The 25,162-nt window shown below is 38.6% G+C and overlaps 1 protein-coding gene across 1 annotated transcript in view; it reads right to left on the bottom strand.

The window, feature by feature from the left end:
• Positions 1-25,162, bottom strand: part of MGAT4D (MGAT4 family member D) — a 46,721-nt gene that overhangs the window by 6,475 nt on the left and 15,084 nt on the right. The window contains exons 3-8 of the mRNA XM_027956960.3: positions 22,412-22,549; positions 15,589-15,722; positions 12,999-13,045; positions 6,599-6,712; positions 4,820-4,895; positions 3,377-3,491 (exon numbers count right to left, since the gene is read on the bottom strand). Of these exons, the coding sequence (XP_027812761.3) occupies positions 3,377-3,491; positions 4,820-4,895; positions 6,599-6,712; positions 12,999-13,045; positions 15,589-15,722; positions 22,412-22,549 (624 nt within the window). The remainder of the gene's footprint in view (positions 1-3,376; positions 3,492-4,819; positions 4,896-6,598; positions 6,713-12,998; positions 13,046-15,588; positions 15,723-22,411; positions 22,550-25,162) is intronic.

Raw genomic sequence — 25,162 nt, 5'->3', positions numbered from 1 at the left:
ATTTCAATATTTGAACGGGTATATGATTACACTGATTCTTTTTTAAAATATATACAAATATCCAGTTAAAAAATCTATGCACTAGATAATAAGAATGTTATTTTCTTTTGTATTTATGATTCTTAAAGATTTACTGTATGCTAGTAAAGTAACGCTCAAAATCCTCCAAGCCAGGCTTCAGCAAAACGTGAACCGTGAACTTCCTGATGTTCAGCTGGTTTTAGAAAAGGCAGAGGAACCAGAGATCAAATTGCCAACATCTGCTGGATCATGGAAAAAGCAAGAGAGTTCCAGAAAAACATCTATTTCTGCTTTATTGACTATGCCAAAGCCTTTGACTGTGTGGATCACAATAAACTGTGGAAAATTCTGAAAGAGATGGGAATACAGACCACCTGACCTGCCTCTTGAGAAATCTGTATGCAGGTCAGGAAGCAGCAGTTAGAACTGGACATGGAACAACAGACTGGTTCCAAATAAGAAAAGGAGTACGTCAAGGCTGTATATTGTCACCCTGCTTTTTAACTTCTATGCACGGTACATCCATGAGAAACGCTGGACTGGAAGAAACATAAGCTGGAATCAAGACTGCAGGGAGAAATATCAATAACCTCAGATATGCAGATGACACCACCCTTATGGCAGAAAGGGAAGAGGAACTAAAAAGCCTCTTGATGAAAGTGAAAGAGGAGAATGAAAAAGTTGGCTTAAAGCTCAACGTTCAGAAAACTAAGATCATGGCATCTGGTCCCATCACTTCATGGAAAATAGATGGAGAAACAGTGGAAACAGTGGCAGACTTTATTTTTTGGGGCTCCAAAATCACTGCAGATGGTGATTGCAGCCATGAAATTAAAAGACGCTCACTCCTTGGAAGAAAAGTTATGACCAACCTAGATAGCATACTCAAAAGCAGAGACATTACTTTGCTGACTAAGGTCCGTCTAGTCGAGGCTATGGTTTTTCCCGTGGTCATGTATGGATGTGAGAGTTGGACTGTGAAGAAGGCTGAGCGCCGAAGAATTGATGCGTTTGAACTGTGGTGGAGAAGACTCTTGAGGGTCCCTTGGACTGAAAGGAGATCCAACCAGTCCATTCTGAGGGAGATCAGTCCTGGGATTTCTTTGGAAGGAATGATGCTAAAGCTGAAACTCCAATATTTTGGCCACCTCATGAGAAGAGTTGACTCATTGGAAAAGACTCTGATGCTGGGAGGGATTGGGGGCAGGAGGAGAAGGGGACGACAGAGGATGAGATGGGTGGATGGCATCACCGACTCGATGAACATGAATCTGTGAACTCCGGGAGTTGGTGATGGACAGGGAGGCCTGGTGTGCTGCGATTCATGGATCCGATTCAAAGAGTCGGACACAACTGAGTAACTGAACTGAACTGAACGAAAGTATGATTCATTACATTTTACTTCTAACATATTGCATCTTTAACTTGAAAATAAAGCTGAAGGTATAAGATTCAGGTAAATTTTCACCTTAAACAGTGTAAAACACATCTAACCACCTAATCAATATGATAGTAGGATGTACGCATTTCATTTTTCACTAAGACTTGAGTCTGTATGGGTCACTTGATCAAGTATATGTTGTATTCGGATTTTAGGCACCTATGTATATAGTAACCAAAACAAGTGATTTAATGATAGAAATAGTTGATTTAATATCTGTTTTCTTTATCTATTGCCAGCATTCTGAAAATTCTATTTAGTAAGCTCACATTTTTAGAAAATACTGAAAAACAGAATTGTTATTATGATAACAAAGAAAATGAAGTCTTTATAGATTTAAGCTTAAATAAGAATTCACTATCATATATACACTGTTTCTTGCTCAATGTGCTCTTGTGAATACTCTCTATCCTTCTACTACCTGGCTTTTCTGAGAAAAGCAAAAAGAACTTAAAATTCTCAAAGTAATAAACCAACAAAATTATCTCTCCAAGCTTTCAGTGGGTATCACTGTCACCTACAATTTTTCTCTTTATTGTAACCAAAGCTGAGGAAAAAAAACAAAAAACTTTCAGAGTTTTAAAATTGGATTCCACACCACTTTACAGAAAATTTGGGGGGGGGGGGGAAGTGGTCAGTATATGAAGCGGTAGATATAGAAGAATAGATGGATTTTACTAGCAATCAGAGAAATGCTTTATTCTCCTCCCCACGGCAAACAAAAGATTTTAATAGATAAAATCAAATGTTATCAAGTATATGGGAAGCAGGAACTCAGATGCACTGCATGTAAGAGTCTATACTACAGAGTCAACCTGCTAAGCAATCTGGCAGTACTTGTGAGACCTGGCTATGTTTACCCCAGTGATCCCATCCCAGGACACATATATATCACTCCATTTCTTTGTGGCAGCAGACAGCTAGAAGCAGTCAAGGTCCACCACTCTGGGAATGGACAAGTCAAATAGATTATTACGTAGCACTTATCCAATAGTAAGGAAAATGAACATAAAGCAACATATAGATAGCTATAAAATCTAGTTTTGTGGACAAAAACATAAGGAACGGAAATATGTTTATCAAATCACCATTTACGTAAATTTTAAATAAGTACAAACACAATGAACACCAAATCTTTTGCATGGTATCTGGTATTTATATGTATATTATCGATGAAATATATTGAGGGCAAACCTATCATGAGAGTGGGTAGAAGTAGGGGGGTGGGCTTTAAACAGAAGAATAAAAAAGGGCTCCTGCTTGTAAACAAAGATGAAATGCAATATGAAGCGATTTAGGTAACTTGGCCTCCCGCAGTGAGGGTTAAATACAAGAAAACGGGATAGAAGGATGGAAGGAAAAAAATGGAAGGAAGCAAAAGGAAAGTCTATAAAAGAAGGATAAAAATAATACATCATGGGCACAATTTTAGGAACTTTTCTGTGCTGGGTACAATTCATGTGTTTTTACATTTTTTAAGCATGTTAGCTTCAGCATACTAGAAATTGAAAGGACTTCAGAGTACAATAGTCCTGTTAAAATTCCTTCCTCTATAACTTTAATTTTTTGAGTTTCAGTATTTTTCTGTGTAAAATAGAAGTACATCTTAGTCACTGTGCTAATATTTGTCACACTCAGAGCTAGTGTTAATAAGTAGTAGCTGCCTTATGTTTTTATAACATGTGAATATATGTCAATCTGCTTATTTATACTGTTTATCTACAAAAAAAATTGGTTTAAAACACATTTTCTGAAATTCAGATCCTTGATCTAATTTTTCTGCTAGACTAATAGTATCTTTATAGAAATTATGCCATTCCTTTCCATTGAGTAACAATCTCTTTGGTAAGTTCTTAAAAACTTTTAAATTATTATGTACTAAATTGACCCCACAAAAATAGATCCACTGCTTACCTATAAATCCAAGAACTGAAAACTCAATATAAAGCCAATTATTTGAAGTGATGCTACGTACAAAATCTGTGATTTTTGTAAGGTACATCTTGTTAGCTAAGATATCATCTTCCAGCTTAAAAAAAACAAACAGGCGTTAGTACCTTTGATGCTTCCCTGGAACAAATTAGCTTGAAAATTGAAAATACAATAGAATACACTGAAAAAAAAAGCATTTTTATGATGTGGTAGATTGATTTTTTGTTCAATTCATGTTGAGGTTATTTCCTGTTAGTCAATTTTCATTTTCTAATTCTGAGACCAGAGATTATCAGTTTCTTTCCTAAATACTATTAAGTAACATTTGATCTAAATCCTCTTCAGAAGAGTCTATTCATCTGGGTTCATTTTCACTCTCTGCTGCTGCTGCTAAGTCGCTTCAGTTGTGTCCAACTCACTCTGACAACTATTTAGTTTCTTGGTTAAGACTAACTGGCTTTATGCTTAGTTGATAAGTGCCATGTCTGAGTGCCAAATATTGTGTTTGGCAAAGAGGTGACAAAGGAAGGGGGCCCTCTCGGCTCCACCTAGCTGGTTAGAAGTATGGTGCCAGTAAGCCTAGAAATAGATCTCCATGAGGGGGTGGGGTGGAAAGGAACTTAGAATTTCCTTTTTAAGTTTAATGTGTATTATGTGGAATCTATAAAGAGCGGTTCCTAGATGATTTGGGAAGATGCGCAAGTCCTCAGGCACAACACCAGGGCACGAAACAGAATCGTGCTCTTCCAAAAGGGGATGAGTACATGTCTCTGTTACATTGCCTCTAACTAGGAATCGAAAGGGATTTTCATTTTTTACAGTAAAAAGAGAAGATCTGGCTTCAGGCCTTTTTCAAATTCCCTCTCTATTCTCCAGTGATATTCTGCAAACTCCTGTCACAACTGTGCACCCTCTCATGTGTGGTATATACTTACTGTTGGGAAATGTGGTATTATTATTTAACACCATGCAGGAATTTAGGAGGCACAAATTATATATAGTTGATTTATTCCACAAACACATAAGGCACTGTAGAGCTGTGTTACTCATAAAATGGGGCAACACAGAATAGCAATGATAAATGTATATATATATATATAATGTCTAACATAAGTGCCCAAAATATGTGTACTTAATCTAATATACTTGTGAGTAGAAAAAATGTAAGTAATATAATTTATTTTTTTGCTAATTTTTTTCAGTTTGCTTCATGTAATTATAATTTCCTCTGTTAACAGTGACCCAGCAAGAAGACTGACACAGAATCAATGTTAAGCTTCCTTTTGGCGTTTTAATATGATGGATATTTTCTACTTTTTAAGTGCAGAGTCAAGTGGAGGGCTACAATGAGGAAGGAAGTAACTGAAGGAGACAAGGAGGATATAATACTTCCACTTTCAATTATGTATCTAAATAAGGTCTTACCTGTAAATAATACATAGCTTTGGGCTGGGCATACAGCATCAAAAAACAAAAATCTAATACTTGTTTGATTCTCCAACTAGAGATAAATAATAAAATTTGTTAACATTTTTCATTTTATTTAATTTTTATTTATAAGCGTATCTTAGTAATTAAAAACAAACTTTTTTTACACTTTACTCACAGAAAATACTATCTATGTTAAGCAAAACTGAATAGCTTGTTCTAAAGTTATAGTAAAAGGTTTCCCAACTTTATTCAGTGGATAGTGTCTGCCATTGCTAAGCCAGGATAAACATAATCTACTTATTTTATGTTTTGGTTAGTCAAATTACCATCTATATAATAAAGTTAATATTCTTCCTGATCTTAGGTCTTGTTTAAATAAAAGTATAAAGAACCATTATACTAATTTAATATTAAACCAGATACTAGGCTGGGCTTCCCTAGTCTCTCAGCAGTAAAGAATCTGCCTGCTAGTGCAGGAGACACAGGTTTAATCCCTGGGCTGAGAAGAGCCCCGTGGAGGAGGAAATGACAAAACACTCCAATATTCTTGCCAGGAAAATCCCAGGGACAGAGGACCCTGGTGGGCTACAGTCCATGGGGTCACAAAGAGTTGGACATGACATAGCGACTAAGCAACAACAGATACGAGGTCAGCTCCTGAAGCTCCAGAGAGCAATACGCAGCGTGTTCTTGCCCTTCTGGGTCGCATAATCTAGCATGAAAGACAGAAGAATCATAAACTGAGAGCCATTAGACAAGCACTACATAAAGATACTGACAATGCTGACTTCTAATACGATGGGGAGGGCGGAGCAGAAGGAAGTAGAACATTCACTGTGGAAGAGCAGTACTGCAAAGGCGTGGGTGTGTGAGGGAGCGTGCCGCCTCTGAGGACACTGTGAGCTGACGGAAAGGAAGTCGAGGAGAGTGAGATCAGCGGGGCCTGCTCATGAAGGGTCCTTCATGACATGCAGGAAACTTTATCTATCTCATATGGAAAAGGATTCTTCTGGCTAGAATATGGAGAACGAATTGGAGGCCAGGCTAGGCTAGGATTAAGGGAAGCCAATAGATCTCCAATAGTCTGAACTAAGCCCAAGGCAGAGGACTGGGGATGAGAGGGATAATGTAGAGAGAGAATCTAAAAATGAAATGATGATGGAGTCATAAAGGGCAGAAGGAAAACGAGGATCTAGAATGTCTCCCAGCTTTAAGACTCTAAAAACTGAGTAAAATGTGGGTCATTAAAAGCAAAACAAAATCCTTAAAAGATATCTAGATTCGGACATACCTTTTATTACTTAAAAAAAGAACCCAGTGCCAATAAGCTTCCCGGATAAGACCTTTTTCTGAATCTTAATGTCTTTTGCTCTATTGAGTTTTGAGGAACCAAATTATTATACTTTATGTAATACATACCACATGTATAATTGAACAATAGCAATCTTTTGTATGTGTGTAGAGCTTTTTTTTAGAATTCTTTCATAAACACGACTGTATTTTATTTTCACTATGACTTTCCCATATATATAATGTGGATTTTATTATACATACTAGAAAGTTGAGGAAGTTAAGGAAAAAAGGCTAAATTACCTGCCTCAGATAATCAGCAAATAGAAAAGCTGGGGGGTATTAATAGGATTTAGGTGCCAGACAACAGAAGCTGGCTTCAGCATACCGCTGTGCATCAAATACTAACTACTATATGCTAAGTCTAACATTTTATCAGATGAAGCCAGTTATTTAAGGATACTACTTTTCAATATATCATACCTCTCTAATTTTTCTGAGTTGTCAGTTGATCGGGCAGCATGTGATATGTTTGGATAAAAATAAGCAGGTATTGAAATGACTTCTAAGGATCCAGATGTCACCTGCCTTTTGAATCTATAAACAGAAGTGGAGGCGTATAATTGAATTTGATTTACCAAAATCACACAATTAAAAAGAAGTTCCTTATGTATATCCATATAGTATTTTGATCTGAATTACTTCACGATATACCTGATAGTGACATCATAAAACTAATACTTTTTAAGCCAAAATATTTCTTTTCTAAGTCAGCGACACATGTAAAAAATTACAATATACAATGTAAAATTAAGTTCCTCTTATAAAAATTATAAGTACTTTGAATTTTTCAAGTTTTCAATCAGATATGTACTCTAACAGATGCAAGTTAATTGACTAGTTAGCACAATGTGGTAACTGCAAAAGAGCAAGAACGTTAGAAGATTTAAATGCATAATTTTGGTTTAATAAGAGTCCTACCAAATAGCAATGCGGCTCCTGAAATCAGACTGTCATAGAAAGGATTCAGTGTGACTCTTGTCCACAATTATTTGGAGGAGTATCTTTTAGACTCTTCATTTTTAAAAGTTAATATTTATAGACCAACAGGGACATCATTAAAATGCATCAAATACTGCTCACAAAAGCTGTACTATAAATCTCGTACTATCAAGGTAAATAATGAGAGACCAGGTAGAGCATTTTAAATGGTTTTCCGTAAGAGAAAAATAATGTGACTTTAAATGAGATTTAAATCTAGGTATGGTGTTATTTATTAAAATGGAAGCAGAACAGAGTTTATATGCATGATTTGAATTCGGTGCAAAATAGGCAGTACTCGCTTTGAATTTCAGTTATGACATTTTAATTAAATAATGTACGTTTTTCCCAACACTTTTCAAATATAAGTCTTCATGGAATATTAGCTGAATATAGTATAAAGTACAAACTTCACTACATAAATAACAGACGCACGTCATCTTGTCACTTCTTTTCAAGTCTGCTGGTAGCTGGTCACCATGCATCTATTTTTCAGGCCACTGAGAGCCAGAAAAACATGCAATTGTGTTGCCTCCTTGTCTCCCAGTAATAAACAAACCCACGGGACACTGAACAAAATAACCAAAAGAGGGGACTGGCTACTAGATGAAAGTGCAGACAGTGATAACACTGGAACTTTCTCTGGATACAACTAAAAGACCATAGACCCTTGGGGATGTTGACACCTTCGCTCTCCAGAGACCTGGGATGTGCAGCCACAACTGCTTAGTGAAAGTGAACTTGCCTGACATAAATGAGGAAAACGACTGTAGCGGAAAGGATATCCCATAGGATATGATGCTGGCACAAAAGTTCACGTTAAAGGAACACTCAGAGATGTTTCATGACATTGAAAATGTAAATGATAAAATGTAGGTGCCTGATCCAAACTCAGGAGTATGACAATTTGTCAAGGCATAAAAAAATGTTCGCTCTGAATTTTAAGTTATAGGACAGGAAAAAGGCAAACAATGCTTAAACTACTCTTAATAAATTTTCTAAATGAAATGCTTTATTCTCAATTATTTCCATGTTTTATTTAGTTATTTTTTAATTGAAGTACAGTGGGTTTACAATATTATATTAGTTTCTGCTGTACAACACAGTGATTCAACATTTTTAGATTATACTCCATTTAAAATTATCACAAAATAAAGGCTATGTTCCCTGTGCTGTACAGCATTTCCTTGTTGCTTATTTATCTCACACACAGCTGTGTGTGGCTCCATCTCGCTCCTCCCTGTCTTTCCCCCACTGTATCTGTGCATCTGTTTTGTTATGTATGTGTTTATTTTTTGGATTCCACATGTAAGTGGTATCAGGATATTGTCTTTCTCTGACTTATTTCATTAAGCGTAATACTCTCTAATCCATCCATGTTGTTGCAAATGGCAGGATTTCATTCTTTTTTATGGCTGAGTAATATTCCATTTGTTGTGGTGGTGTGCTCAGCCTTGTCCGACTCTTTGTGACCCCGTGGACTATAGCTCAACCAGCCTCCTCTGTCTATGGGATTTTCCAGGCAAGAATACTGGAGTGGGTTGCCATTTCCCACTCCAGAGAGATCTTCCCGCCCCAGGGATCAAACCTGCATCTCCTGCATTGGCAGGCGGATTCTTTATCCCTGAGCCACCTGTGAAGCCCAGTATTCCATTATATACATATACCTCACATCTTCTTTATCCATGCGTCTCTTGATGGGCACTTCGGCTGCTTCCATATCTTGGCTTTTATAAACAAAGCTATGAACACTGGGATGCATGTTTCTCTTCGAATTAGTGTTTCCGTTTTCTTCAGATATATACCCGGCAGCGGAACTGCTGGATCATACAGCAGTTCTACTTTTAGTTTTCGGGGGACTTTCCATAGTTAGTGGCTGCATGAATTTACATTCCCACCAACAGTGCACAAGCACTCCCTTTTCCCTACATCCTTCAACAATATCTATTATTTGCAGACTTTCTGATGATAGCCATTTTGACAGTCATGAGGTGATATTTCACTGTGATTTTGATTTGCATTTTTCTGATATTAGTGATGTTTAGCATTTTCCATGTCTCCACGTTTTAAATTACAGCGTAGTAGATGAATATTAGCTTTACTATATTTTTCATTTTTCTATACATTTATAACTGTCAGAGAGTATTAAACATTTTGACCAACGTTTAAAGGTCATGAAACAATTGCTTGCGATTATGTAGTCATAGCCACAGGAAATGTTTGTAAGCCTGTGTATTCTTTTTAGCTGATTCTGTCAAGAATCGCTTATAAGGATATCACACTAGCATGGATTAACGTCATTTTAGGATAACGTGTCTTCTCTGAACAGCGGTTTATTATTCAGAATAAAGCAACTGAGAGGATGGCATGGGATATGAGGACATTTTAAGGATTTGAGTATAATGCAACATTTTCCCTGGGGAATCTCCTTTGGGGAAAACTAGACATCTGCGGTGTTTTATTTAATCTTGCTCAACTCTGTCTCCTTTTACACCCATCAGGTATTTCAAGCCTTCCACACAGTTCTCAAGTTTCTATGCTGCCAGTTAACTCCTCATTCTCAACGTATGATCTTTACCTCTCTCACAGAGAAACGGGAGACCTACCGTTAAGGAGGGGACTGTTTCATTTCACCTTCCTTGTCCAAACTAGTTTTGTCTTACTCTTTCACCCATTCTTATCTTTTTTTTTACTTAGTCCTGCCTATATCTCCTTGTATCCAATCCCCCGCAGTCCTTGCTCTATCAGCTTCTTCCCTCTTCGCCTGAGCACACAGAAAAACACTCAAGTTGCTCCCATCTCAAAACTCCCCAAACATGTCTCCCTAAAGCTAGTTTTAACTTTTCTCCCCATCAGTTAAGCTCATTTAGAAGAGACTAATTTTTGAAAATTTTATTATGAAAATTACTCAAAATATGCAAATCCCAAATCACCTGATTTCAACAACCATTAATTTTTAATTTGTTCATCTATGCAGTCCACATTCTTTGCTTAAGAATTTTAAAACAAATCATAGAGATCATATTTTACTCTTAAATTCTTCAGTGTGAAATTGTAAAAGGACATTTATTTATGTACTGACATGACAGTATCACATCTCACAAAACTAAGAGTAATTACTTAACATCACATAATACTCAGTGGATATTCACAAATCCCTAGTAGTTTAAGTACAGGGTCTAAAGGTGAGGGGTGGGGATGAGATGTTCAAGTGAGTATCCACTTAAGATCCTCTCATTGTAATTGGTTATCTGTTATTTCTTTTTTTAAGCTTATTATCTAGACCAGTCACTTCAGTTTTTCTTTCTTTCTTTTCCCCCATGCAACTGTCATCTTGAAGGAAGTGGGTCGGCTCTCCTAAAGAAGGTCCCACATCCTGGGGGTTTGCTCCAGATTACTTTCACCTCTCACTGTGTATACTCTGAACTGGAGCTTAGCTCTATAGGCTTGATTAAATTTGATGAGATAAAATTTATATTTTAAGGCAGGACAAGAAAATTTAAGCATAAAATTCTTTGTCCCAACCCTCTCCCCCAGCGTACCATGTGCCTCTGCATTCCATACACATTAACCAGACCGCCTCAAAGATGGGAGTGCCAGCTAATCCATACAGACCCATATTTACCCCTTTCTTCTGGCATAAATGTCTTAGAAGATTAGTATCCTTTCTTAACTCTGTAAGGGCTTGTAGTGACTTACCACTCACTTTGTATGCGCTCACCTGGACTATGTATCTTTGGGGAACATTAGGAAGACCATCACTCTGTCATTTTGATGTATGATCCTCTGTCTCAAAAACGTAACGGACTGTGCCTTTGACTTCTACCAGGGGGAAGAAACAGTCCTCAGAGCTTCTGAGAGTCTGTCTCCAGGGTTTTAATCCTAATCTGGCTCTACTAAAGTTCTCTTTTCCCTTAACTTGTTAATTGAATTTTCATTGACAGAGTCAAGGTCGTTCTGTTTTGTTTTGAAGTTGGTGACCAAGTACACCCTACAGTTATTTCTTGGCACATTTTCTTTGCATCATAACGGAAGGCAAAATCGTCTGACTCTGTACCTTGCAGTGACATTGCCACCAGTTAGAGGGTCAGAAAGGGGAACTTGAGCCCTTCCCACTATTAATAATTATCCATCTGTTCTCAGCCCCCATTTCCCCACTTCCACTGTGCCAGATATTGTAGGGTGGGGGTCTGCAAGCCGCCATTCCAAGACCCCTTGCCTGCTCCTTCCAGGTAGTCCTATGGGAGGCAGTAAGGAAAGAGACTGGAAGGGAGGAGGAGGATGTTCTCCATATGACTGGTTTCTGGAGACGTCTCCTGCAGTGGCCTGGAGCGCAGTGCTGCGATAGCAGCCTGGCCGGAGCGACAGAGCTGCGTCCCAGCATTGAGCACAGCACAGCAGCCCCCACACACGACCTCAGACCTCGGGGTGCAACCCCATCTTCCTTTACGTTTCTCCCGTCTCCTTCCTTCTTCTTTTCCTTTTCTCAGCTCTTGTAAACTTTTTCGGCTAATTTTATTTTTTATATTTATTTATTCGGCTGCACTGGGTCTTAGTCCCGTCACAGCATGTAGGATCTATTAACAGTTCCCTGAACAGGGATTGAACCTGGACCCCCTGCATTGGACCAGCAGGGGAGTCCCTTGGCCAATTTCTTTGTATTAACTTGTCTCTATTTCCTCTCTCTGAACCACCAGGAGTTTCCCATTTGGCTGCTGACTGGGCTGCTGACTGATACACCTTCCTTGAAAGCTTCCCCTCCACCTGTCACTTCAGGATATGCCTGAATTGCTTATGTTTCAAAATGGTGAGCTGCTAATTCTATTCATTCCACAGTCACTGACTGGAATCCTTTTAACTAGAATAAGTTGGCTTCATCCGCTAAGAGCTATTTGGTGAGGGAAAAAACAAAGCAAAGCAAAGCACTGCTGGCTGAAACAAACATGTCTGTTAGCCAGATTCAGCTTGAAGGCAACCCTAGCTTGAAGCACAAATAGCACATAGGCATAGCACTGATCATAAGGCTTTTCATGATCTCATTATGACCTGCCTTATCTCCAGTCAATCTTTCCTCCTTAATTCCAAACATCTACTACATTCAGGAGATATCAGTACTTAGAGTCCCTCCCCCAAATGTATCACGCTCCCTCTTTGGCCCTTCTGCCTTCCCAAGCAATTCTATTTGCCTGGTATTCTCTTCCCCTTCTGTCTGCCCAAAACATGTCTAATTACACTTGGACTCAGTCCAATTATTAAGTTCTCCAGAAAGTCCTTCTTGGTATCTGAACTTAGAGTTAAATCCTTCCTACTCGGTGTGTTCTCACATTGCCTTCCCATTCCACTAGCTTCCTTGCTGGGACTTGCTTTTTTTTTTTTTTTCTCACCAGTTGTATGGCCCACTTAAGCATGAGGATTTGGAAGGCTGGGTCCACTCCACAGCAACTTGCTTGATAAAAAATTTCATATTGGTTCATCAGCATGTGCTTGCATCTCCTGGGCTGCATGTAGCAGGAGATTCTAAGCAGAAGCTGTGAAAGTAACCTCATACAGTAAAGAACACAAGAATGCTTTAAAAATAATCCAGCAGGCTTCTCTCAGAGGCCATGGACTTTATGAAGAATAGATACTATAAAAATAACATCATGACAAATATGGACTTTAATAGGTAGATGATGTACAGAATTGGGGGAAATTATAAGCTACATTTCATCACAGCATTGATAGAACTACACATTTTTTCTGCACAGTTACACTCATTGAATAGAATAAGACACTAATAAAATCATGTAATTGGACAGAAAAATGAAAGAAGTTATTTTTAAATTCATCACACAGTACTTACTTTTTTGTAATCATGTCAACCACAGATTTTACATAATTTTCGTTACTCTAAAAATGAGAGAAATATTTTACTAAAATGAAGAAGCATGCCTCATAGTTCTACTAATACATGTAAATCTAGTTTATGTGTGGAATGTTACTATGTCTTAATAGTTCTAGTGTTTTTACTTTATATGAAAGAATTTAAAATATGCATGCGTCTAAAAGATCTGACTAGAATACTGAAAACATTTTATTCTCCCTGTCATAATACGAAATATCACTACACATTATTTACAGTTAGAAATTAGTACACAAAAACCTTATGTATCTAAAACAGCTTTGTCCTAAAAATGGGATGGCTTATTTCAAAGAACTGCCCTTTTTTGAAAGTGTCTTCATTTTATGAGTATTGTACTATAAGACGCTTACTTCAAAATAACACATTCTTCTAGACAGTATTTGTTGGCTTGATTCCCAAATTTTCTTCCATCAGCAAACTGTGTGTATCTACTCTGCTATGTTAGGTGGCAGATTCATTTGTAAGTAGCTTTTGATGGCTTATACTTTCAGGTAATTTTTTTTTTTTACATAACCTGTGGCATTTATAAGATGTAGCCTCAGGGCCCACAAGCATCCGCAACATAAAATTGTGAGGATATCTGAATATTTATAGTTCTACTACTGTCAAATCTGAGTAGTCTGAAAGGCAACTTTGAATGTATATAGATAGACTGCTTGTTTAAAAATATCAGCCATGATACAGACCACTCTATTATAGTACTTCAGTTTCATAAGACGGCCAAAAATGTAATCACCAGCTATTTCTTACCACTGAAACATATGTTAAACATACTACTAAAGTTACACCTCTTAAGCATTCTATATTCCATTTTAAAATTTGTCCCCTGATATTTTATTATTGGTCTAAACATTTTAGGCAGATGTGCCAACAGTAAAGAAATAAAGATTATAATATGTAACACATGGTAATGTGATAAAACATTTTGAAGATTATGTAAATGCTTCCCATATTAAAAAATTAAACTTGGACAGAATAATTATTTAATCTTTTATTTCTATGTTCCTATTAATTCTTCTTCTGCTTGTTTTGAGTTTTTCTTCATTCTAAGACATGTTTTTCATAAAAAATTCAAACAACAGAGGAAGAAATTTAAAGGATAGCAGAGATCCCTTTAACTTCCAATATCCAGAGATAACCATTATTAATATTTTGAAGATCATCATTCTGAGGTTTGTTCATTGTCTTTTTTTAATGTATTTTATCATCCGTCTATTTTTCCTCTTTCTTTCCTTGCTTCCTTTCTTCTATCACTGTTTCCACAGACAATATAATGTTAAACATGATACTTTACAACTTTTTTCAGTCAACAATATGATATGGACATCTTCTATATCACTGAATATGGATATTCATTCTTTCAATGGTTAAAAATTATTGCAATGTAGACAAAAGTACTTACCCGCTCACTGATACCTATTTTGGCTCTATCTAATATGCTATTATAAAACAACAGTGCACTGAAAATCTTTGAAATTGTCACTTACTGAACACTTGCTATGTGACATAAATCACTGTAAATACTCCCCATATATTAGCTAATTTAATGGCCAAAACATCCATATACTATAGGCAATATCATCACTGTTTCACAAATAAAGAAAGTGGAGCATGGAGAAGTAACTTGTTCAAGTTCATGAGGCAGGAAGTGGAGGAGCTAGCATTTGAACCTTGGCAATCTAGATCGAGTCTGTTCTCAATCATCTTGGCACGTTTTACACTATATAATGTACTGCAAACATACTGTCACTGTCTACTGCCACATTTTTATTATTTTGAAATTCTTGCTTGATTATCTCTTTAGGATAACTCCCAAGACTTGAGATTTCTGATTTAAAGGATAGACACATTTAAAATCTGATATCTTCTTCCAAATTCCCCTCTGAAACACCTTTTATGGTGTTAATATTTATACCACACTTTACAATTTTACATGGCATTAGAGGCAAGACAGAAAACTTTGGGCCACTAGAGAGATGCAGATTTGAATCTGCTCTATTAAGTGCTGGGAAAACTATTTACTTTCTTTAAGATCCAGGTTTTTCATCTGCATACCTACTTTACAGGGAATGTAACGCAGGTTATAAATAACGTAAATAAAAAGTGTCCACAATCCTTCAGACATAGAAAGGAGTCCCTCAATTAATAATAGTTACTGTGACTTAATACAAATTATCTCTTGATTCATATACCAACCTTTTCTTGGGCTGGGCAGGTTTTATTACTATAGCATCCATTTAAATGTCCTGTTTTTAAATATAATTTCTGTACCATATAGTATACAGGGTTCCTGGTAACACAGTTAACAATATAATCATATTTCTCCACATAGAACTGTTTCATTTCCCTTAAACTGATGGTGGTATCAAACAAGTATTAAATACATTGTTATTCAAAAAAGGCATCTAGGAGATGCTTTTTAAAATTTAAGATAAAATTCAAAATGATGCAGTGATTACCACTGTGATTACCACAGTGTTTAGAGACTATGGGTCAGGAGTGAGGGGACCTATTTATTTTTCATACATACATCTGCGATAGAGATGATCACCACAGAGTCCTTCTCTTCTGCAAGAGTCATCCTGGAGAGGATAGAGGTCAGTGTTTGCTTCAGGTAACTATAATTTCCTCTGTTGACAGTGGAAATACCCAGGGCAAAGGTAACTGCAGGCACAGGAATATGGTATCATTTCAAAGCACAGAGAAAAACATAATTTAGCACTCATATGTATGCTCATTATTATGTTTGGGTTAGTTGTGTGGTCATCAAAAAAGTATTTGGAATTCTATTGCAAAAATAATCCAAACTGCTGTTAAGTTTTATCACATATTTTCTTTTTGAGGAAATTCCAATTTGCAGGGGATTGTTAGCAAACACATTAAATAGACTCTATGATGCTCTCATGTGAAGAGTTTCAATGTACTGAAAAATGAACTAGCCATTCTCCATGTATTACAGCTTTCATCTCACTGGGCACAAAACATCATACACTGGCTGATTTTCTACTCTTCTTCCTAAGGAGATGCTGGAACCTAAAATAGGAAAAATACTTTGAAATATTTTCACTTGTGAAAGAATTGTATGAAGTAATTTCTAAATGACTGATAGAATCTATCAGGCATGGATCCATGCCTCTAAGTGACTTTTACTGCATGTTAATGAGTGAAGCACTAGGAGAACAGAAGTGAAGTGAAGTTGCTCAGTCGTGTCCAACTCTTTGCAACCCCATAGACTGTAGCATACCACGCTCCTCTGACCATGGGATTTTCCAGGCAATAGTACTGGAATGGATTGCCATTTCCTTCTCCAGGGGATCTTCCCAACCCAGGACTCGAACCCAGGTCTCCTGCATTGTAGACAGATGCTTTACTGTCTGAGCCTCCAGGGAACCCATGTTATTCCAATAGATGTTAAGATTCTATCAGCGAAGTCTACCCAAACTCAATCTTCGCTATACCAGTGCTCAGCTATTTGAGCTGGGTCAAGATATAATGTCAGTCAGTTCAGTCGCTCAGTCATGTCTGACTCCTTGCCACCCCATGGACTGCAGCATGCCAGGCCTCCCTGTCCATCACCAACTTCCGGAGCCTATTCAAACTCATCCAATGGCATCCAACCACCTCATCCTCTGTGGTCCCCTTCTCCTCCAGCCTTCAATCTTTCCCGGCATAAGGGTCTTTTCCAATGAGTCAGTTCTTTGCATCAGGTGGCCAAAGTATTAGAGTTTCAGCTTCAACATCAGTCCTTCCAATGAACACCCAGGACTGATCTCCTTTAGAATGGACTGGTTGGATCTCCTTGCAGTCCAAGGGACTCTCAAGAGTCTTCTCCAACACCACAGTTCAAAAGTATCAATTCTTCCATGCTCAGCTTTCTTTATAGTCCAATTTTCACATCCGTACATGACTACTGGAGAAACCATAGCTTTGACTAGATGAAGCTTTGTTGGCAAGGAAATGTCTCTGCTTTTTAATATGCTGTCTAGGTTGGTCATAGCTTTTCTTCCAGGGAGAAAGTGTCTTCTAATTTCATGGCTGCAGTTACCATCTGTAGTGATTTTGGAGTCCAAAAAAGTAAAGTTAGCCACTGTGGTCTATTTGGCATGAAGTGGTAGGACCAGAGGCCATGATCTTAGTTTTCTGAATGCTGAGTTTTAAGCCAACTTTTTCACTCTCCTCTTTCACTTTCATCAAGAGGCTTTTTAGCTCTTCTTTACTTTCTGCCATAAGCATGGTGCCACCTGCATATCTGCGGTTATTGATATTTCTCCCGGCGATCTTGATTCTAGCTTGTGCTTCAGTCAGTCCAGCGTTTCTCATGATGTACTCTGGATATAAGTTAAATAACCAGGGTGACAATATACAGCCTTGACGTACTCCTTTCCCAATTTGGAATCAGTCGTTCCATGTCCAGTTCTAACTGTTGCTTTTTGACCTGCATACAAATTTCTCAGGAGGCAGGTCAGGTGGTTTGGTATTCCCATCTCTTGAAGAATTTTCCACAGTTTATTGCGATCCACACAGTCAAAGGCTTTGGCATAGTCGATAAAGCAACTAACTGTTGCTTCTTGACCTGCACACAAATTTCTCAGGAGGCAGGTCAGGTGGTTTGGTATTCCCATTTCTCGAAGAATTTTCCACAGTTTATTGTGATCCACACAGTCAAAGGCTTTGGCATAGTCAATAAAACAAAAGTAGATGTTTTTCTGTCCTGTCCTGCCTTAATTTCCACACCTTTATAAGGAGATAAGTACTTCAAGAATGGCTCAGTGAGGAACTCAGAAAAACCCTTTCCCTAAAAAGCAATAATCAAGCTGTAAAACAAAGTTATCAAAACCATCAGAGCCCTGGTATACAAAACACTGAGAGGTGTTTGCTTAAGAAAAATTATTGAACTTCAGTGACAGCAGTAAGAATCAGTATTTCCCTGATTATTATTGTGTTTGAACATATTTTCATATGTTTATCGACCTTTGGATATTCTTCTGTGAAATCCCTGTTCAAGATTTGTCCATTTCTCTATTAAGTTGTCTGTGTTTTCTTTACTGATTGACTGATGCTCTTCATAGATTCTGAATATGAACCCTTTTGTCAGTTATGTGTATTATAAATACCATTTTCCATCATGGGTTTCCTTTTCAATGTTTTACCTCTTAAAATTAAGAAAAGATGCTCTTAACTTTAGCACTGTGCAATTTATCAGTCATTTCCTTTATGGCCAGTGCTTGTTGATTCCTGCTGAGAAATGTTTGCTTATCTTCAAGTCCATAAAGATGTTTTCCAGATCATCTTCTAGCTGATATATTATTTGCCCGTTATATATAGATCTACAATCCGCCTGGATTTGATTTTTATGAATGGTGTGAAGAAGGAGTCAGGTTTCAAATTTTGGGATCTACTCTCGAAAGCAATTTTTTGAATGGCTTCCCATGTCTTAGGATAAGGAATACATTTACAAAAGTCTGCAAGACCCTTAGTGACCCAGTCCCAACCTTCCTCTTCTGTTTCAACTACCCTTTCTCAAAACGAGTCTTCCTTGGTGTCTTTCAGCTTCCCAGACTGATCATTCAGTCCTCGTTCCTCTCCAGGTATCTGCACATGCCATTCCTTGGTGCCCAGAACACTGTTTTTCAGGCACCTATGCTAGTTCTACTCACTCTTTCTAAATGGATTCTGATCTCATCTCTCATACAACTTGTCCTTTTTGTTGCTACCCATTTGTCTTCCTACCTAGAATGCAAGCTGAGTGAGGGTAGACTCTGCTTCTCTTTTTCACCATTATGATGAATCCAGCATTAACATAATGACTGCCACATAACAATGTCCAAAAGTCTGGGGTGGATAAACACATGGCCAAACTCCTCTATTATTTGGCTTCTGCCGCCTATTTTACTGCCGATAGTCACCAGCCCCAGCTGCACACACAAACATCTTTTTTCCAAGTCTTCTTGCTGTTAGACCTTTCACATTCTTTCTTCTCCTTTTCTGCTATCCACCACCTGCCTTTTCTCTACTTGCATGTATGTATGTGTGCTGAATTGCTTCAGTTGTGTCCAACTCTTTGCGACCCTATGGACTGTAGCCCACCAGGCTCCTCTGTCCGTGGGATTTTCCAGGCAAGAATATTAGAGTGGGTTGCCATGCCCTCCTCCAGGGGTTCTTCCCACCCCATGGATTGAACCCATGCAGGAGAACCATCTCCTTACTCATTCCATTGCAATTCTTTTTACCCTTATGTCTCACTTTAGATGTCACCTCCTCCAGAAAGCCTTCCCTAATTCCCCAAGTACAGATTCAGTTCAGTTCCATTCAGTTCAGTCGCTCAGTCATGTCCGACTCTCTATAGCCCCATGAATCGCAGCACACCAGGCCTCCCTGTCCATCACCAACTCCCAGAGTTCACCCAAACTCATGTGCATCGAGTCGGTGATGCCATCTAGCCATCTCATCCTCTGTCGTCCCCTTCTCCTCCTGCCCCCACTCCCTCCCAGCATCAGAGTCTTTTCCAATGAGTCAACTCTTCGCATGAGGTGGCCAAAGTACTGGAGTTTCAGCTTCAGCATCAGTCCTTCCAATGAAAACCCAGGACTGGTCTCCTTTAGGATGGATTGGTTGGATCTCCTTGAAGTCCAAGGGACTCTCAAGAGTCTTCTCCAACACCACAGTTCAAAAGCATCAATTCTTCGGCACTCAGCTTTCTTCATAGTCCAACTCTCACATCCATACATGACCACTGGAAAAACCATAGCCTTGACTAGATGGCCCTTTGTTGGCAAAGTAATATCTCTGCTTTTTAATATGCTGTCTAGGTTGGTCATAAAGATTAGCCTTCCCTAAATCCCCAAGTAGATTTGGCTCTACCTTGTATATCCTTGTCAGAGCACTGATTAATTTCTATTGTAATTGTTTCCTCATTTGTCTCTAAGAAGATAAGTTCCTCATCTGTTCACCACTATCTCACTAGAGCCTAGTAAGTGTTTGGTGCCGGGCAGAAGCTTGTTAAAGGAGGAAACATGGAAGACTTCACAAAGAAGTTCACAAAGAAGCTGTCAGTTAAGCTGAGAAGTCATACTGGATAAGAGATATGACAAGTTAGCTGTGGGTTGACAGGAGGTGATATGTTCCTTATAGGCAATTATCAATTGATCACTTGTAGGAAATGTCTAGGGTTGTTGCAAAAAAAGGAAGTGGCAGAAAAGTGGAGATCTGAAAGATATAGACTTTGAAAGACTTTGAGAGATATAGACTACCGTGCATATACCCAGGACTTCCCTTGTGGCTCAGATGGTAAAGCATCTGCCTACAATGCAGGAGACCCGGGTTCGATCCCTGGGTTGGGAAGATACTCTGGAGAAGGAAGTGGCAACCCACTCCCGTACTCTTGCCTGGAAAATCCCATGGATGGAGGAGCCTGGTAGGCTACAGTCCATGGGGTCGCAAAGAGTCAGACACGACTGAGTGACTTCACTTGATCTTGGTGCATATACCATATCAAGGAGTTACTGTCACTCTATACGCACTGAGCATCTACTGAAGGATTTTAAGGAAGAGTTGTGCATGACGAGTTACGCACTCAAGTATGTACCTCTGAGGAAAGTATTAGGAGTGAATTGACTTTGACAATACTAAAGCCAAGAGAAAAATGACAAGTCTATTTCAACAGACCAGGCAAGAAAAGAAGGCTGAATGAAAAATAGTTACAGAGGGGCTATAGAGAGTAGAAATTATCTGAGATACATCAGACTAGAGAAGATACAAGCCTGATGACAGGTTCCCCAGGGGGCCTGGGGAATAGACTTCAGTACGCTTGCAAATGTTTTATGTCATCTTTAAGGTAACTAAAATCTCCCTTTAAATTACTTCTGGGGATGAAGGTTTATATGCAAGCCTCTCCTTCCAAGAACCTAGGAAATCCATGAAAGGAGTCTCAAAAGAAGGACCAATATATTCAGTAATGGTTGGAAAGAAGGAAACAGTTGGTAGATTAGACAATTACAGGATTTAATACAGCACTGATAACTAGGTTATGTCAACACCCTGAGCTCCCACACAGGAATTCCATTGCTCTTCCCAGTTACCAACCTCTCTCGCTCCTTCATTTCACTCTGTATCATGGGCTTTAGTTTATCTTTTCTGACGCTTATCCAGGGCTGGGCCTCTCCTTGGTATCCAGTATCTTAGAGTTACTGGGTACTGATTTTATCTTCGCTGTGTCTTTCAACTCCTCCTTCTGTATGATGTAGTTTTGTCTGGCGTGCACTCTCTCATACATTCACGCATGTGTACGTACATATTTATAGGCCACCATTAAAATACTTCTAGGAAGGAATACGATGCAAGTGAAGACCTTTACAAGTGTGATCTCAGAGAGTTCCATCATCTCTCTAGGCCTCAGGTAAGAAATAAAGATAATCACAGGCTCTACTGCATTGGATTGTGAGAATGAAATGAGATAATGAAAGAAAACATCTAACTTGGTAAATGGGACGCAGAATTCAGTAGATGGAAAACAATGCCACCTGGCTTCTCCATCCCAACACAACAGGTTTCTTAGAGGCATGTGACACAGACCAGCACTGTTTATTCCCAAGGAACTGCCAAGAGCAGAGTTCAGCTCACTTTTTCTATTGAAGGGCCAGACAGTACAATTTTCACCTCTTGGGCCATATCATCTCTGCTGAAGCTACTTATCTATGCTGCTGCAGCACAAAAGCAGTCATAGACAACAAGTGAACAAAGAGCATGACTATGGTCCAATAAAGCTTCTTAAAGACAGGCAAATCTGGCCTACAGGTGCTGGTTTGGTGACCTCTGACCTGGAATGGCTCGCTCATTGGAATGAACAAGGTTGGTGGGAATGGCAGGTGTTCTGAGACTTAACCTAATATCCCTGCTTCCAAAGCAAATACTTTTTCTCTTCTCCTATACCTGGTGAAATTGAACTCATTCTTCAAGGCTTACTCATGCATTATCTCTTCTGCAAGGCTTTTGTTGACTTTGCGCCCCAAAAGGATGAGGAAATAGGAAGACAACCAGATAACAAATAGATTTATCAAAACCAAAGGAGAAAAGAGTTGCCAAGCATGTAACAGATGCTTAATGATGTCTGGCTTATACTGACTTATTTCCAAAGCATCTTCATTAAACTTGGATTTAAATTCAAGTCTCCAAATATTTATTGAGCAATTTTTTTTTGCAAGACAATACACTGATTTCCAGTAATACAAATTAATGCCAGACAGGCTGGGGGTCTGTCTGAGTATCATATGAGTTGATTACATTTTAAGATTTAAAAGGATGTTTCCAATCATCAAAATATCTGTATTTGATCTTCCAATGCTAAGTATTCTTACCGCCTGTTTTCTCTCTGCCCATGATTACATCAGGATAAATTCTATCTACTTTCCTTAGATGAGGGAAAAAGAACTTTAAGACTTCAAATGCATCAGATACTGTTTCATTCGTATCCAAAGCATTCACTTTCTTCTCAACTGAAAAAGAAAAGATAGGGGTTTTGAGTTCATAACTATAGGGATTCTTCTCTTTCCAGTACAATTTTTTAACATAGTAGTTAATAAGTTAATTCACAATTGATTTAGTATTCATAGCATACATACTATTAACTGTGAATTAACAACATCGTAAGGCTATAAAATATAGCTCAAAGATTATTGATTCATGTTTATTTTAAAGTGAAAGTGTTAGTCACTCAGTCATGTCTGATTCTTTGTGACCCCATGGACTGCAGCTCACCAGACTCCTCTATCCATGGAATTCTCCAGGCAAGAATACTGGAGTGGGTTGCCATCCCCTTCTCCAGGGGATCTTCCCAACCCAGAGATCAAACCTAGGTCTCCTGCATTACAGGAGGATTCTTTACCATCTGAGCCACCAGGGAAGCCCATTTGTTTTCAAGGTATTCAATGTAAATCTAACACTATGAGTGAGACAACCAGAGGCTAACAGAACAGACGGTTCCAAATAAAGGAAGTAGAACTGAAACAGGCTCTAACTGGCCTGCTCTACCACTTTAACATCACATCATTAAAGCCTGTCTTTTTATAACTTTATTTTCAAGCCTCTCGACATTTAATGACTCCACTTCAAATTTGCCCCCACCGTTCTGAAAAAGAAGAACAAAGTTGAAGGACGTACACTACCCTATTTAATTCATAATATGTAATACAGTAATCAAGGCAGTGGAGTACTACAGAACAAACAGATACACAGACCTATGGAACCACAGAGATACAGACACAGACCCACACAAATATGGCCAACTGATTTTTGAAGAAGATGCAAAGGTAATTGCAGAAAGAAAAACTTTTTTGATATATGGTTCTAAAACACTTAGGCATTCACATGAAAAAGACTGAACCTTGCATTTCTCTAATAATTAGTGATGTTGAGCATCTTTTCATGTGCTTCTTGGACAGCTGTACATCTCTTTTGGAGAGATGTCTATTTGGTCTTCCACCCATGTGTAAAATAGATACCTGGGGGAAGCTTCGGTATAGCACAGGAAGCTCAGCTTGGTGCTCTGTGATGACCTCAGTGGGTGGGAGGAGGGGAGGGAGAGAGGTCCACGGGGAAGGGGATACATGTACACATATAGCTGATGCATTTCGTTATACAACTGAAACTAACACAACTTTGTAAAGCAATTATACTCCAAGAATAAAAACTGTGGTGTTTGAATGTGCTGTTGGAGAAGACTCTTAAGAGTCCCCTGGACTGCAAGGAGATCTGACCAGTCTATCCTAAAAGAAATCAGTTCTGAACATTCATTGGAAGGACTGACGTGGAAGCTGAAACTCCAGTACTTCGGCCACCTGATGCGAAGAGCTGACTCATTTGAAAAGACCCTAATGCTGGCAAAGATTGAAAGCGGGAGGAGAAGGGGAAGACAGATGATGAGATGGTTGGATGGCATCACTGACTCAATGGACATGAGTTTGAATAAACTCCAGGAGTTGGTGATGGACAGGGAGGCCTGGCATGCTATGGTTCATGGAGTCGCAGAGTCGGAAACAACTGAGCGAATGAACTGAACTGAATAAAAACCGAGCCTTTACCTATACTTCATGCCATTTATAGAAATAAACTCAAAAGGTTCATAGACCTAAATGTAAAATCTAAAATGATAAATTTTTAAAAAAAGAAAATCTTTATGATCCTGAGTTAGATAAAGAGTTCTTAGATACAACATCAAAGGCATAATACATAAAAAGGAAAACTCGACTTCATCAAAATTAAAAATGTTTGCTTTCTGAAGGACACCACAAAGAAAATAAGAAAAATCACAGCCTGGGAGAAAATTTTTCTAAATCACACATCCATGAGATATGTGTCCAGGATATGTACAACTCTCAAAACTCAACAGTTTAGCTCAGTCACTCAGTTCAGTTCAGTCGCTCAGTCGTGTCTGACTCTTTGTGACCCCATGAATCGCAGCATGCCAGGCCTCCCTGTCCATCACCATCTCCCAGAGTTCACTCAGACTCACGTCTATAGAGTCAGTGATGCCATCCAGCCATCTCATCCTCTGTCGTCCGCTTCTCCTCCTGCCCCCAATCCCTCCCAGCATCAGAGTCTTTTCCATGAGTCAACTCTTCCATGAGGTGGCCAAAGGACTGGAGTTTCAGCTTTAGCATCATTCCTTCCAAAGAAATCCCAGGGTTGATCTCCTTCAGAATGGACTGGTTGGATTTCCTTTAAGTCCAAGGGACTCTCAAGAGTCTTCTCCAACACCACAGTTCAAAAGCATCAATTCTTCGGCGCTCAGCTTTTCACAGTCCAACTCTCACATCCATACATGATCACTGGAAAAACCATAGCCTTGACTAGATGGACCTTTGTTGGCAAAGTAATGTCTCTGCTTTTGAATATGCTATTTAGGCTGGTCAAAACTTTCCTTCCAAGGAGTAAGCGTCCTTTAATTTCATGGCTGCAGTCACCATCTGCAGTGATTTTGGAGCCCCCAAAAATAAAGTCTGACACTGTTTCCACTGTTTCCCCATCTATTTCCCATGAAGTGATGGGACCGGATGCCATGATCTTCGTTTTCTGAATGTTGAGCTTTAAGCCAACTTTTTCATTCTCCT

This window comes from Ovis aries, chromosome 17, assembly GCF_016772045.2.
Source record: "Ovis aries strain OAR_USU_Benz2616 breed Rambouillet chromosome 17, ARS-UI_Ramb_v3.0, whole genome shotgun sequence".
NCBI lineage: Eukaryota > Metazoa > Chordata > Mammalia > Artiodactyla > Bovidae > Ovis > Ovis aries.
This window is presented reverse-complemented; position numbering and strand designations above follow the sequence as displayed.